Below are 15,822 nucleotides of genomic sequence, written 5' to 3' on the forward strand. Positions count from 1 at the left end.
ATGGATGGATGGATGGATGGATGGATGGATGGATGGATGGATGGATGGATGGATGGATGGATGGATGGATGGATGGATCCGCTCCTTACCTGGGGCGCGGTGGCGCATCCTGCGGCGGGCGGGGGCCGCACGTCGCGGCGGGCCGGGGCGCCCCCCGCCGCCGCCCCCCGCCTGGGCAGAGCGGCTGCCGCCCCCCGGGCCGGCCGCCCCGCCGCCGCCGCTCGCCCGCTCCGCTTTGTTCCGCCGCGGCGGCTTCTCCTGCCGCTGCCGCCGCAGCCGCGGGACGCTAACATGTGCCTGGGGAGGGCGGGCGGCTGCCCGGGGTGGCACTTTCGGCGGGGCGGGGAGCGCGGCGGCCGGGCCCCTCCGCCCCCGGCCCCGCGGAGGAGCGGGGCTGTCAGATCCAGCCCATCTGCCGCGATCGCAATCGGTCGCAACTGAATGGCTCCGGCAAATCTGCGGCGGCAGCAGGGGCTCGCCGCGGCGGGGGGGTGCGGGAGGCCGGGCCATTGTCTGCGGCGGCCCCCGGGTGCCCCCGGGCTGGGGGCGGCGGGCGGCTCTGCCCGGGCCGGGGGTCCGGGAGCTCCGCTTGGCCGCAGCCCGGCCGGGCAGCGCTGCCTCTGCGGCATTGCACGTCGCGGGGAAAACCTTCCTTCCGCACAGCCCCGAGTGGGATGCTCGGCTCCAGTGGATGCCGTCCCAGCTGTCCTCGAAAGTTAGGAGAGAGGACACGCGGCGTGGTGGGGGCGCCGGGATGAGTTGGATGCACCGAGGGGCAGCGGCTGTGCCCATAGAGCTGCTGAGGGCCTGGTGTGTGACAGGTGAAAGAGTTCTGATGGATGGAGACTCACAGGCACGACCGGCATGCTTTTAAACATCGTAGTATATGAAAAAGCAGCTCCAAAAGAGTCGCTGAAAGCTTTGGCATCTGTTAATCCAAAAATAGCAAGTAATTTTTTTTTTTTCCTTTTAGAAGAAAATCTAGCTGGTACTTGATACAGTTATTTGTAGATACGTGGTGTGTGTAAGAGAACCTTAGTGAACAGTGAGCAAAAGTTCAGGCAGGATTTCCCAGTCCAATGAGAGAAAGTGAGAGATCATGGAAGCAAGGTGAGAAAAACTCACATAATGCAAATGAGAGACAGTGGGTACACTGGAGTGAAGAGACTGCAGGAACCAGGGTGCAAAGTAAATCCTCATCTATGGTGCTGAGACAAGAAGCAAAAAGTGGAGCTCTATCTGAGAATCAAAGAGGAGCAGAACTTCAAAAATGAAGGTGGCAGGAGTTCTCATGGATTTTGAATTTGGAGATTTCTTAGCAGAGGAGCTCAGAAGAGTAAATAAATCATTGGATAATGCTCAGATTTTGATTAACAGATTAGCCATGTCTGAAGACAGTGCACTAAGTTGCAGAAGGGATCTCTTTCTGTGGTGGTACAGAAAACAGTCTTTGCAGCTAAATGTGTTGCTGTGGTGTCTTGATTAAACCCATATCCAGATCTCTTAATGCAGATTTTGTTCCAGGTTGGCAATTCCTTTATCCAGTGTGAAATGAGAACCTCCAAAATTGCTTGAATCTGTCAAACCTATAAGTTTGTCCTTTCCAGGACACAGGCACCTTGCTCTCCCCTAATGAGACACAATTACTTCATTTTCTGAGGGCTGATTTAGAGTCCTGGTCTAGTCAAAGATCTTGGGTTTAATTAACTGTAATGGGGTGAAGCACTGTGAATCACAGTAGATGGTACAGTGATGTTCTTACATACTGCAAATGTGTGACAGAAAGGTGCAAAGCAGCATGAGGCAGGAACTAATCATGGTACAAGAGGTCCTCTCCAAATCCAGTAGAATTTGGGGTCTCCAAAGAGATTGTTATTCTCCATTCAAATATGATTTCATCATTTAAACAATGACCCTGTCTGCTGATGTGTTTTAACTGCTTTGTCCTGTAGGAAAACACCTTGAGCAACTCTTGTAATAGCCAGTTTTACCTACTGAGTAGAAGATATGTTAATTTCCTGTTTAAACAGTAAAAAAAACCAAAAAACAAAGCAAACAATAAAATGTAATCACACTCTAATGCCTGTTGCTTGAATAGACAACCTAAACCTCCTATCCAGATTCTTTCCTAATTAGTGATGGAGACTGCAAATGCAGCATGGTTTTTGAGACCTGGATAATATGCGAGTGGCTGCGCTGGATCTGTCCAGAAAGTCTGTGTATTTCGGTGTCATTTCACTGGCAAACCCCAAATATCAAGGGGAAGATCCAGCACTTCACCTCTCTCCAACCCCCTTGAAGCTCAGGGATCTCCTGACCCAAGCTTGCCCTCTGTGTGTTCTCACTAGCTCCCTTCCATGACTGTCCAGCCTCTGACTGAACCCACATACACTTTTAAAATCCGTGGTGCAGATGCTCTGATCCTTGTTTAGATGAAAAGCCTCCCTTTCATTTGTTTTTCAATGTGCTGCCTGTTTTCATCCAACAGCCTGTATTTCTTGCACTGAAAGAAGCAGTGGACAAGCAGCTCCTCTCCATGCTGCTCACACTTGAGCTGTCATTCCCCTGCCTGGGTTCCTGCTGTTTCAGACTGAAGGGTCCTAGTTGTCCCATAAATGGAAACCAACTCCTGCTTATGATTACCTTTTTCTGCCCTCCCCTGAACTGACCCAGTTTTTTTGCACCTTTTCTGAAGTGGGGACAAGAACTGCAACTGGTACTCCAGATGTAGAAAAATCAATGGCAATATCATGGTCCCTCTTAGGAGTGCTACTGCAGATCTTAAAATACTATCCTAGTCAGGGTCAAGTCTTTCTATGAAGTCTGCAAATTATTACAGGAACAAAAAAATTTTTTTTTAAAATATTGCCAGTTTGTTAATTATTTTCAGGCCTAAGCTTACATTCACTGAAATCAAGAGTGGCAGACTTGGTCACTTACTCTGTAACTAGAAGTGATTTAGCATTGAAAGGAACCAATATTTATCTACAACTTAAAGCTATAATTACAACTTGAAAGTGTTTTTAATGCACATTAAGCCGCACTGTATCTGACTGCTGCGATACTGTTCTTCTGTGTCTCTTCAAGATTAGTAGTATCTCAGTTTCATACACAGCAACAAGTATACGTTCCAAATCATTATTTCTTGTCCCTAGGCTTGCACAATTTTGTCTAGCATAGGCATTTGCAAGATAATGCACCAGTCTTCAAACAAAATTCATGACTTGGCTCACCATTGCTTCTGAGAGATACACAAAACTGCAGTGCTCATACTTCAAAACACTAAAATGAAGTAGATGATAGCATTAACTCAATACATGGCTGGTAGCCATAGTTTTAAATTAACCAACCTAAAATCTGGCATGGGCAAATGCATGATTTGGGGGATTTTGTTTCATTTTCTCAGAGTCACCAAGCTACCATTGGAGGGACAGATACTTCCTAAAATGATTTCTGATTCTCAGCTGAAGGGTCAAGTGCTGCCACTTGCACATTTCCACATTGTAGAGCAGAAGTGAATTCGTGACTTTGCTGTCACAGGGAGGGCACAGATTTGGCCATTTTTTTCAAAAATTTGCAGCTGTTATTAGAGGAAAGGAGGAGAGGAATTGAGAGTGTTTACATCTCTGGTGTGTTTTTGGACCAATTTCTCCCAGGACTCTTCAGGAAGATAGATATTTCCTTGACATTTGAATTCTCCCAAGCATGAGGAGTGGAAGATCATAAAAATACAGGAAGTACATATGTTGTAGGAGCCACAACATATGTACTTATGTCTTTCAAAAGGGCTTCAGAGGCTTTTGGCTTGCCTGGCAGAGGACTAAGTACATACTGAATGAAAAACAATAATGGATTTATTATAGCATTATCGAGAACTGAACTGGGAAGATTTATTAAGGTAGTATCAAACTTCCTCATTACAGGGCATAGGAGCACTTGCTGATTCTGGCAGAGTGTGGAAGCAGGTCATCTTCTCCCTCTGCCGTCTTTAAAGGTGTTACATAAATGACAGCAAACTGAATAACCTGCAAAAGCTGGCATCTCCTTACTGCAAAGCATTTGGTGGAGCTCAGTCTGGGGTTTTTATTTTTTGCTTATTTGAGTTATACTTTCTGAATTCTGCTTAGCTAATCAGGTGGTAATAAAACTAAGAGCCCTGAATTTTGCAAGCTTCTATTAAATTTTGAAAATCTCAGGGGAGTATCTACATAAGCAAGAGTTACCAAATTGTGAGCTACGCAGATTTAAGTAAGAGAAAACTATGCTCATATCTTTAATATGTGATGAATGCTGCTTTATATTTGAAACCTTGTCCCCAGTGGAACTTATTACAATAATGTTTATACAGGTTTCTGCTATGAATGCATGATATTTTCCCTACAGCAGAATATGTTGGAATTTATTCTTGATTTTTAAAAAAGTGTGAATGGGTGATATCCCAGAATCTGGATTGCTATAGGCACTATTATGCCCTTTTGTTAACAAATGCAGCAATGAAAAATATAATTTGTAAACATAAAAAGGACTTTGTACAGTGGGCAGAATTGATAAAAAATACACCCTGAATCTCCTGCAGCACGTGGGAACTGGAAGCCAACCAAGTCCTACAGAACTCAGGGAAACTGGATCTTCAGGTGCCAGTCTCACACAAAGCCTGGATAGAGGTGCTGACTGCTGTGGAAAAAAGCAGGAAGATGACAGTGATGGATCAGCATGCAATTAAATTGCAGGAATAAGTGATGTCACAGCAGTATTTGGGCTGCACAGGACTCCTGCTTTCAAAACAAGCAGTATTTGTCTTCTAACAGGCCCAGCCACATGACACAGGGTTTACATCCACTGTTTTCTTCGTTGTGAAAAATGCAGTGGTTTCATCAGCACAGGAACATCCATGTACTTTAAAATGAACTGCCTGGAGAGAACAGGACAGAGCCCTTCTCTTCTGCTCACCTTGCCACTGCCAAGCTCCTGAGAGAGGACATAATTTACTTTATACTGTGGTGTGTCAAGGGCCAAGGAGAGGAGTTGGAAAGAAGACATCCAAAGAAAGGTCACCTCTTCCACACCTCATCATGGCATGAACTGTAGACACAAGAAAACCCTCTCCCATCACGCTGCATGGGATAATGTTGCCACCAAGCATGTTTTAAGCCATAGAGCTTTTTAAAGATTCAAGCAGTGATGTGGGAACTTCATCCCTCAGACTGAACAGGCTGACAGTACACAGTGCTGAGACTGAACACAGCAAAACTCTGACTTACACATGGATCTCTTTTACAAGCTCCATTACTTTCCTTTGCTAAAAGGGAATTATATTATTTCTTGTTGCGTCCTTGGGGCTGAGGAGATGAAAACCATTTCACATTTTGTGTGGAACAATGAGGCCCTGTTCTCACTTGGCATCTTAAACTCTTGCTTTAATATAACTTAGGGAAAAAAAAAAAAGTTTGAGCATTAACGAATGAAGTAAAAATGCTAAACTTGATTATTTAACTTCTCTATCAGAAGTAAAAGTCATTTACAAGGAAAGGTGCTAACCTGACTTGCATAACTCCATGTACAATTTCTCAACCTTTTCTACATCTGCCATCAGCGGTGCCCTGTAGACTTCATCAGTGAAACAGATCAGTAAGGTACCATTCCTTTGAAAATAGCAAATTTATAAATTTTCCTTTTCTTTCATAAACCCACCATGCCATTTAAAACCCTGTCTCATAGCCCGTGACTGTGCAGAACTTATTTCTATAATACATTTTGACATCCTGGTTTTATAAGGGCCTGAATTCTCAGTTGTTGCCTTGATGTAAATGTATAGGCAAATCTATAGGTAAATCTATTTTCCTCTGCCAAATAGGAGCCAGGGTTATCTGTGTAAAGATAAGTTGTTCAGTCTTAGAGAAGACTTCAGGGAAATGCCACCATTACTCATTGAAATTATTCTTTGCTCTGCGAATAAAGCCAATAACATAATTGGGATTATCTGAAGAGTGAAATATGATTCAATTTGAGTAAGCATGGCTGTGTGCAGACATTAGTGGGAGAGTAAATTCAGCACCAAATAATAAAATGAGACTGTGGTCAGCTTCCTTTTGGAGACGTTTGATTTCTGAAGAAGAACGCGGTAATCTCAGAGCATCACCACCCGTTAATTACGTACTCCTTTCTTTGGATCGTTGTGTGGAGGAGATCTCGGTTTCCCCTCTGGGTGCTGTGAGAGGAGCAGCTGCCCCGAGGTTTCCCTGCAGGGCTGGGGTGGGGTCAGTGCTGATCCCCCATGCAGCGACGCAGCAGTTGTGCAGCAGTTGTGCAGCGCCCGGTGCTGCTACCTGGGCCAGGCTGCTCTGCAGGGGACAGACAAAATCCTGCCACTCGCACTTAGCGTCAGACAAAACCACTTCAGAACAGATTTTTTTTTTCCCCCTAACCCTAAATAGCCACTACAGTAATATGTATATCTGCATACACAAAAGAGTTTGTTCTTAGGAGAAATCTTAAACAAATGCAGAACCATGCCAGGATTATACATTTCATTTCCCAGCATACAAATGAGGAACTAATTTAGTCTGGGCTGTTCATGCATTTTGCTTTTAACAAACATCCATATGCCAAATAGACCTTCCACATACTTCCCTGCTGGAGTTTTTTTTCCTTTCAACTTGGTAGGGAACATTTGTGATCCTTATTCTACCAAATATATCTAAAGAATATATTTTGCTCAAGGCCTTCTGTTTTATAATTTAAGAGAAACAAAATCAATTCATGGCTCAGGCAGTCTCACTATTATGACAAGTATACATCTGTGCAAAACTACCCCAATCCCTAATTAATTACAGAATGTTATTAACATTTTATAATTTAGCATTGGTTAATTTATTTAATTTTATAAACACAGCCATATGAAGTTACTTTTTATGGACCACTTTTTCATCTTTTGCATGCAGTTCTGAAATCTGGGTAGTTTAGCATAGATACAGAGATATTTGCTTGTATCAAGATTATTTTCTGTTCAGATAGTTCTCAGTCCTTTATGTAATGACTTCAATACTGAGGCTTGACACTTCACTCCTGACTCGTGCAGCACTGATGAGCAGTGTTAATGGGAGTTTTTTCCAATTAGAGGAAACAGGCTGAGAGTCATGTTCTTTAAAATTAATACTTTTATGAATATATAATGCCAATCATATTTCTCATTTACCAGGGCACATCAAGTTGAGTTTAATTTTAAGTCAGCTTAGTAAATACTTGGCAAAAATGTGCCCTGGTGGAGTTAAAATAGCTCATGGCTGAAAGAGATTTATTTATTGATCTGGTAAAGAGCTGCATATAAAATTGCTATCAACTTTAATCAGATGAGGACAATTATTTTATATGACTAATTAGTGTAACTAATAAAAAATCTGAGCAGGTATAAACTTCTGTGAAGCATTTATATTTGTTCGAAAGACAGTGATCGGTCTCGATTTGAACATTGAGATAAATCCTCAAATAAGCACTGTTTCCACTGCAGCTTCAACAAGAGTTCTAGCAGCTATTCAGCATGTGCTTACACATTCAGAATTTATACTGGATTTGCATAGTCCATCAGGTCCATTTGTAATCTTTAAACTATCTTCTCTTACTTTTCTATGACCCTATTAAAAATAGAATCTAAAAGGCAAACAGTAAAACCCTTGCTTTTCTCAATATTCACTATTCAGATTGCTCTCACCCAATTTGGTCCTGAAGAAGTATCTTTTATATACATGGGCATGATACTGGGGAGTCAGAGGAAGCAAGTGGTTCTCATTCACAGATAATAGGATGACAGTGCTTTTTGTGGCCTTTTTGTAACTACATCTGCACTGCTCACTGAACCATCCACATTTATACTCAGCTAAAGAAAAGCATGTTTGGCCAAAAATAAGGTACATTTTTAATTGGTATCCTCATGTGCATATTTAAACACCAATCCTCTGTAGAAATGCTCATCTGAAGCAGTACTGTGAGCTCCATACTTCATAGCTTTATATAGTTTTTATCTACATTTTTGTGTGTTTTTCACACATAAGGTCACAAATCAGAAACCTCAGCTTTAGAGAGCTATGTACGTTACTATGTTAGTTGGAAGAATCTGAATTAGTACCTGGTGACTGAATGACTCCTAATTGCCAAACTCAGTTCTACTCCACCTCATTCAGCTTCAGCTTCGAATACTAAGGAAACTAAAAGGAATCAATGTTTGCATGGGTTTTGCAAGTTTATCATATGCATCTAGCAGTGCTGTAGAGATGTAGGAAAAAGGCCTCAAGAAAACACTACCCCAGCAAAACCAAAGACTGATGAAGAGAAAAGAGGCAGGCTTGGGTGGCAAATAGCACTAAAATCCTTTTTCCTGGCTTTATGTGTTGCCAAGATGGTATGACCACACAGGTGGATCAAGAAGCCTCATACACTTACCACACCTCATTGCACCACACCAACCTCTAATCATATACTACAACAACAATTTTGGAAGATAATTAATTCCAAATACAGTCTATGACTTAAACTAGCATCATAGAGCAGAGGTAATGTTTGTTATGAAAACTTCCAGACTGGGCTAAAATGGGGGTTTGGCCCCAAGACCTGGCTGCTTACACCTTCATTCCCCTTGGGCCAAGTTACTAAGCCCTGGCAAGGGAAAGATGCTTGTGCAGAGAATGACCTTATTTAGTTGGGGCAGCATTTGATTTTTTTCTCAGCCTTCATTACTGTAATATCATACACAGGGTTTTTCCTTTGTGTGCCATGCAATTTATTCCCCTAAGATTAGTCTTTTTCTAGTCAAGCAGTTTAAAGCTAATCACAGTTGTTATTTTAATCTGTGCTCGCCATTAAGAATTCTCACTGAGCTATTTTGCTTGTTAGCAATTAAGGCTTCCCAATGGAAGTTCATGATTACAGCAAAGTCAACCTGTTTAATACTTGGCACCTCTTTAGTACACAGGCATTAAAACCAGGAGCACAGAAGCATGCTAATGCTGCTGATGAAAGCAGAGCAGATCTATTGAAGAAACTCTGTTTTGAATGTACAGCATAGGAGAAATGCAATGCAATGCTCATGTGCAGTTCTGGTCCCTCCCCTCTGTGTTTTACATTGCTGTGGTAAGGTGGGGAAGTGCTGTTTGACCTTCATTAACTTATTACATATTAGTCATGTCTGAGCTGCAGCATATCCTCAGGCTTTCAGCAAGGCAGACTGAAGTGTTGGTCCTGGTTCCAGTACCAAGACTAATAAAATTCCCTGGAAAGGTCTGAAGACCAGGGTTTGACCTTTGTTTATTCAGGAAAGCATCCTATGCTGAGTTATGACTTCTGACTTCTTTCTTCTGTTAAGAGAATTAGTAATTGCTACCACTGATCAGTGTGTCAAGACTGAAATTTAAGATCTACCATCAAGTCAATTAGCAAAGACTACAGGAGTAAATTTATGCTTCTCAGTTGATTGTCCATGTGATTCTGCCATAAAAAAATGTACATTAGCTGAACTAAAGCATTAAATTACTAGGTAGAAAACAACATTGCAAAGGGATTCCATTCACCTGACCCAATTCTGTCCTGTTTAAAGCTATTTTCAGACAGGGTAGGGCAGAAAAATCCAAAATAATATTTTCCTTTCTTTTTTAAACTGGTACATGGACATGCACAACCACTACTGTACATCACCTGCAATGGTAAATGTTGGTGATTTACATTGATGGGGGTCAAATTTGTCTCGTGTTGGGTAAATGTGTTTAGCTCCAAGCTGAGAAATAGGGGGACCACTGACAAGTCAACTATGCTATCAATAATGTGAAAATAACTACTGTAAAATGTCCAGTATAAAAAAAGCCGTGTTAATAACATCTCCACAAACTACCAAGGTACTTGCCTCGTTCTAGTCAAGATTTTAAGAAGAAGGAATCTGAAGCTGGGTTAGAGGTCTGCTTTAGTGGAAAGCCATAAAACGTGACCTAACCATTGCCAGTCCTCCTGGGACAGCAATTACAGCAATAAATGTTCCACAGCAGATGCTAATGCTGTCTATAAACAGTTGTCCTCCAAACTGAAAAGAAATTTTGGCCCCCACATGTCTTTTAGGGTCCCGTTGTATGTGTGGAGATGTAAAGGAAGTGTAAAATTGATGTGCACACCACGGCGTTGGGTTTAGTCTCCTCTGCCTGGGCCTGGGCACTATAAATCTGTGCTGGCTGTGAGTGGGGCTGGAGGAGCTAAATGGGCAGGATTTGTGTGTGTCAGATTTATGGGGTCGCCCCGAGTACCGTGGGGGTTGTCGGTCAATGTCAGGTTCAGCGCCCACTGACCCACTGGGCTCAGAGCATGGCAGGCACAAATCAGGAGCAGAATGAAGCTGAGGAGAGGGCTCTGCTGATTTATTAGGACATCTGTCTGGCTGTACACAGCTCCTGTGTAGTGCCAGCTATTAGCATAATCCTCACCATGAAACTTCTCAGAGATTTAAAAGAGAGGAATAAAGTGTTCAAAGAAGACTGGTTAAACCAGAAGGGTTTTTCTTGTAGTGCTCATTACCAGTCTTAACTTTTTATGCCAACACCCCATAAAAATAATAATAAAAATAAATAATGTTAAAAATAAATTAATGGGTTTCGTTTTTCAAAACCACTGAATATTCAGAACATGTCTGTATGTCTGTTTATTATAAAGTCACTACCCTAGCTACTTTTCAAAGACTTTTAAATCATTTAATTTTTTATTATTCATTTATATTTAACCACAATAGTGTCATCTGCATATGCTATCACCTTCATTCTTACAAAGTTAGTCTCCTGAATTCTGTAATGTTAAATGAAAACTTTAATTTTTTGTAGCCAATTATATTTGACTACTTTTTAAGAAAAGGGGGAATTAAGCACAAGCTTTAGGAGTTTGCCTACAAGTAAGAGTCAGTATCTTAATGCTGTAAGCTGTAAATGCTGTGATGCTACTTTATATTGTATAGGTCAAGAAGTTTGTGAGGTGCAGAACAACTAATACTGGCATGTGCAAAGTTGCTCTTTTTTGTACATGAGAGGCATTCACCTGAAAAATCAGACAGATCATTATTTCTCACTTGATCAAAACTAAGGTGAAATAGGTTTCAGTCTATGAACATTAAATTATTCCCTGAAGATGCTTTTATATGTGACTGTCACTGTTCATATGTCTTCAGAAAAAAAAAAGTTAAACATTGCATTAAGAAAAGATTGCTGTGAATGTTGAAAGAATTTTATCACTGCTATTATTCCATTTCCTTTGTATTAAATGTTAAGTTAGATAGGATTTGAGCAGTTACCAAATTTGCTCTAGGCAGCGTAGAAACACCCACCATCAATGTGGCAATCCCTGCTTTGCTTAAACCAGGGTGAAGTCTGAGCAACATGAACAGAGAAGATATAGAAAATTCAGAGCACTGCAAAATTGTAGACCTGTGTTTATTTTAGTTTCAAAAACTCTCAATTGGTCATGCTGCTGTGGTGGTATTTTGGCTAGATTTTGTGTGCCATTCAATGAAAACACTTATATTCAGGGATGTAAGGCAATTTCTGAAATTCACTCCAACTGAAAGAATCTGAAGTAGAGTTAGTATCCACTGCCTAGAAACTCTAACATGAATAAACCTGTGCGGGTGTGCAACTGCCCTGATTAACAAAGGCATGATTGGACTCGTGTGTGCTGCCCTGCTTATTTCACAAGGTAAGATTTGGTAGTCTGCAAAGAATTAAAAAATGGAGAAACTGAATAGCCAATCATTCATTTGAACTAAAAAATGGAAACTATGAATTGCAGGATCATTTCCAAAGTAGCAACATAAATAAACATGTGTGGCACGGTACTTGCCTCCATAAATTCCAGCGTTGTTCTTCCAGCTGAGTCACTAAATGCTCTATGTATTTGTTGGAGTCCATATATTCCTAAATGAAAAATTATTACAATATTAGTTTTTCAATGTTCAAAGTATTTGTAAAATTTTGAGTAAAAACCAGTCAGAATCAGTTTGTAGAGTGCACTTTGATTTTGGTCCCAAAGTTATCCCATGTACATAGAAATCACAGTGATAAAAAAATCTAGATTAAATTCACATATGGATTAATATTACATGAACAGGGCAGTAGCCTAATGCACTGCACACTTCAGAGATTATTTCAGGGGAAGAAGAGGCACTGAGAGTACATAAGCAGCACAAATAAATTAGTGTACATATAAATTCATATCCATATTCCAAGCCCAGAATAATCTTCCCTGGATCCAGACTGAAAAATAACTTCCCAGCAGTGCAGTCACTGTTTTTGGTACACACTTTGTTTACTTTTGATATTAATCAAAGTGAACTGAATATTTGATTCAAATATTTATTTTATGGACAGTATGAAAAATACTATAGCATGTACCCTATTTGAAAATGAAGCTATAACTCAGCCCCTATATTATTTTCCAGTCCAACTTTTGCAGATGCAATAAGTTGCAGTATCAGCTCTATGAAAGCTCCTGTACTTGTGTCTAGACAGAACTTCTGATAAATAATCTTGACCAGATGAAAAATTTGGGTTTTTCCTATCGAAGCCTATTCTTTAAACTCAATGCAAAGAGATGATGTTTATTCTCAGCAGAGAAATCTGTCAGTAATAGAAATACACCACCTCATTTCCAAGAGGAAGGCAACATCAGTGTTATTTATAGCAAATATTTCAGAATGAGCCCACAGAATCACATGATGTATTTGGATGACAGCAGTACCAACACAGTCACATTACTATTATTCTGAAAGTCTATCAGTAATAATAGAACTGTCCTGAAATATATCACCAAAGCAAAAATATGTCTTGAACCTCATACTTCAGGAAATTGCAAATATTGGAATAAAGAATCCATCTTCACTTTCTGGAGACAAAAGCTCAGTTTTTACAGCTCCACTGTTTTACCTTTGAACTCATCACAGAAACACTTTGTGGGGTTCTTGTTTGCATTAGAAGTTGTCTCTTTACTAGTATTATTTCTTTAGTGTACAAATATGGATTTTTGTTGCAAAGTAGTTGGTTCTTTTGAGCCATTTATCTTCATGACCAGCAATATGAGACAGCCACTACAGGGACTGTACATCATTGTGTCTCCTCAAGGTGAAGATAAATGTTATAGCTGATTTTAATGATCATAATTTATATATAAATGTACATTTTTATTTTTTTAGGACTGGAATTGTTCCAAGTGATTCTATCTTTCTGTCCACAGTAATTATTTTCTTATTCAGAGAGAGAGAGGGAGGGAAGGAGAGTGATCCTGCAAAGGCACAAGGAAAGGTCCCTGGCACAGACAGGAAGCAAAAGTAGGACTCGGCTCCCAAAAAGCATCTCAGCCATATCCTGTTCAAACTGCATGGCTTGAAAAGCTTTGGGTGTTGTAAAACTTTCCATTGAACTCTGCAGTTGCCCCAGGTTTAAATTTCATTCTAACTGCTGTAAATAGAAGCATCACATAGCTGTTTCTTTCAGAACACATTAAATAATGGAAATCCTGAGAAACACCATGAACTTCAGTGGCAATTAAGCTGGAAGCTTCTTCTAAGCTAATTCGAGTAAAATCCTTCTGGAATATGCATATATTAGAGCTCACAAAATATATACTGTACAAATATATAATGATGATTAGTTGCTGCACCAAGTTCTTTAAAACAAATTGCCTATCTTAGTTTGTATTTTTTACTACAATGAATCTGGCATAAATTAGTATTAATACCTTTACATCTTTTTAATGTAATATTAAACAATATTCCTGATTTATTCATCAGTGCACTTTGCCCTACAGGCAAACATAGGATCAGCAGTTTTTATTCTGCATAAATTCTACCATGATAATATAAAAACCTCATTCTGAAGCAATTTTCATAAAAGTGTTTTTTGGAAATAAGGACAATGGGGAAGAAGAAAGCCCTGTGTTTATCCTATATGACTGCTGCCTTAAGGTTTTCTTATGACAAATCAGAAATATTATTCTGTTTCTCTTTAAAAACCAGTAACCTGGGAGTATTTAATCTTGTCAGTGTGCAAAAGTGATGTAAAAAAATCAGCCATGATTTGATGGTGGTTAGCAGCACCTCCTTTCTCCTGGCACATTCATGTGCCAGCTGTGTCTGCAGTGAGCCATCTGCTTCAGACAAGGCCCCCGTCCCTAAGCCCAGGTTTCTGCTCTCCTCTCTTATCAACTGTCCCAACAAGACAAATTCTGCCATCCCTGGATCAGGACCCAGTGTTATCATTTTGTCAGCGGGAAGCAAATAGCAAACAGTCACTTGAGATTTAGAACAACTTCGTGATTTAGAATCTCTTGGCACATTCAGTGACAGCAGAAAATGTGAGTAAAAACCCCAAAGTAATCACACTGGTTTATGGTGGGACTCAATGACCTTAAAGGTCTTTTCCAACCTGACTTTATGTTCAACAAGACAATGTACACAGTTCATTAAAGCACTTCACAGTGCCCAATAGATCACATCTAGAGGGGAAATACAAGCATTTTGTAGCTTCCTTGGAGCTCTATCATGTGAATACTTGTGCCAGACAGGCTCTGAGTAACATGGAAAGCTGTGGAGTCTGGAAGCCTCATTTTCTAATGTAAGGATAAAAATCATGTAGGCAGACATGATGGTACTCAGATACTAATGGGACAGACCAACCAAATGGGAGAGAAAAGCTGTAAAAGCACAGCAGCCCCAGGCTTTCAAAAGGGGGTCACAATTCCTGTTTCCCCTAGAACAATGGGCACTGAGCACCTGCAGAGCAGGAGGGGGTAAAGCTGTGTAAGGCCTAGTCAATATTTCTGAAATGACACAGCATTTTTAATCTGAAGCTGTAGGCTCCAAATTTAAGTTGTCCACACCTGGACTAGACCTCAGCAGCCTGCACTGCTGGCTCTGCTTGGAGTGTCACTCCTACCTCCAGCCATTCCTCACGACTTGCAGGATTACTGAGAAGTTCAAAATTTAAACAACCAAACAAAAAATTAAAATCCTCTTCAGAATCATGAGTGAAACCTGTCCCTTTTCTTCTGACTTAGTTACCTTTCAGGTAACTAAGAAATTCAATCTTCCATCTCTCCTCCTGTGATGGCATTGTTTTAAGGAAAAAACCTTCTGTATATGTTTAAGTGCAGTAGAAAATCTTTCTAACAGCTGCACATATTCTGGCATGCAGGAGGAGATGGCACATACCAGCTCATCTAATTTAGAGAGCATTAGAGAATTACTTTACCCAGTTTATTGCTGATTTGAGTTGAAGCACAAGCCTAGAAACACACCTAAATATAGGGGGTTTTGACAGGACTAAATATCTCACTTTGCAATGCTTAATTGTTTTGCTAGTTTTTTAGGGGTTTATTTTTCTTTTCTTTGTTAGCTGGATGACTGTCAGGAAAAACAGAGAAGAGAAAGGAAATGAAGCCTCCATTGAGGCCTGGGATCCACTGCTTGGTATTTTGGTTGGTTGCTTGGGTATTTGTTCTGGCATATCTGTGTTGTTATGCTGGGCAGGGTATCAAAAATTATCCAGCACACAGAACATTTTCCCATCCATTGTTACAGAGCAAACCCTTCAAGCAACCTTAGGCTCCCAGCACAGGAGTCCCTCGCTGGAAGCTGGAGGTGATAAATTCAAGCCAAAGGAATAGTAGGAAGTCTCTGCCTCTCTTAAGGAACTTGCACAGCTTGGTATCAAAGAGAGTTTAATGAGCTTAGCGAGATGTGAAAAGGATTAAGGATACCAGCAAATCACTTGATTAGGTACTTAATTCAATAGGGCCACTCAGGAGCTGGAG

The 15,822-nt window shown here is 40.6% G+C and overlaps 1 protein-coding gene and 1 non-coding gene across 24 annotated transcripts in view; one reads left to right on the forward strand and one right to left on the reverse strand.

The window, feature by feature from the left end:
- LOC115496031 (uncharacterized) overlaps positions 1-6,086 on the forward strand; it is a 29,573-nt gene extending 23,487 nt beyond the window's left edge. Inside the window, exon 2 of the transcript XR_012056840.1 lies at positions 4,577-6,086. This is a non-coding gene — a transcript (uncharacterized protein). The remainder of the gene's footprint in view (positions 1-4,576) is intronic.
- NCKAP5 (NCK associated protein 5) overlaps positions 1-15,822 on the reverse strand; it is a 414,162-nt gene that overhangs the window by 219,794 nt on the left and 178,546 nt on the right. For 22 of the 23 annotated variants that reach the window (XM_072931702.1, XM_072931703.1, XM_072931701.1 and 19 more), the window contains one exon: positions 11,857-11,930. In XM_072931702.1, the coding sequence (XP_072787803.1) occupies positions 11,857-11,930 (74 nt within the window). Of the gene's footprint in view, positions 1-89; positions 212-11,856; positions 11,931-15,822 lie in introns of those variants that run through there. The other variant, XM_072931710.1, reaches the window with a different exon arrangement.

This window comes from Taeniopygia guttata, chromosome 7 (genome assembly GCF_048771995.1).
Source record: "Taeniopygia guttata chromosome 7, bTaeGut7.mat, whole genome shotgun sequence".
NCBI classification, from domain to species: domain Eukaryota; kingdom Metazoa; phylum Chordata; class Aves; order Passeriformes; family Estrildidae; genus Taeniopygia; species Taeniopygia guttata.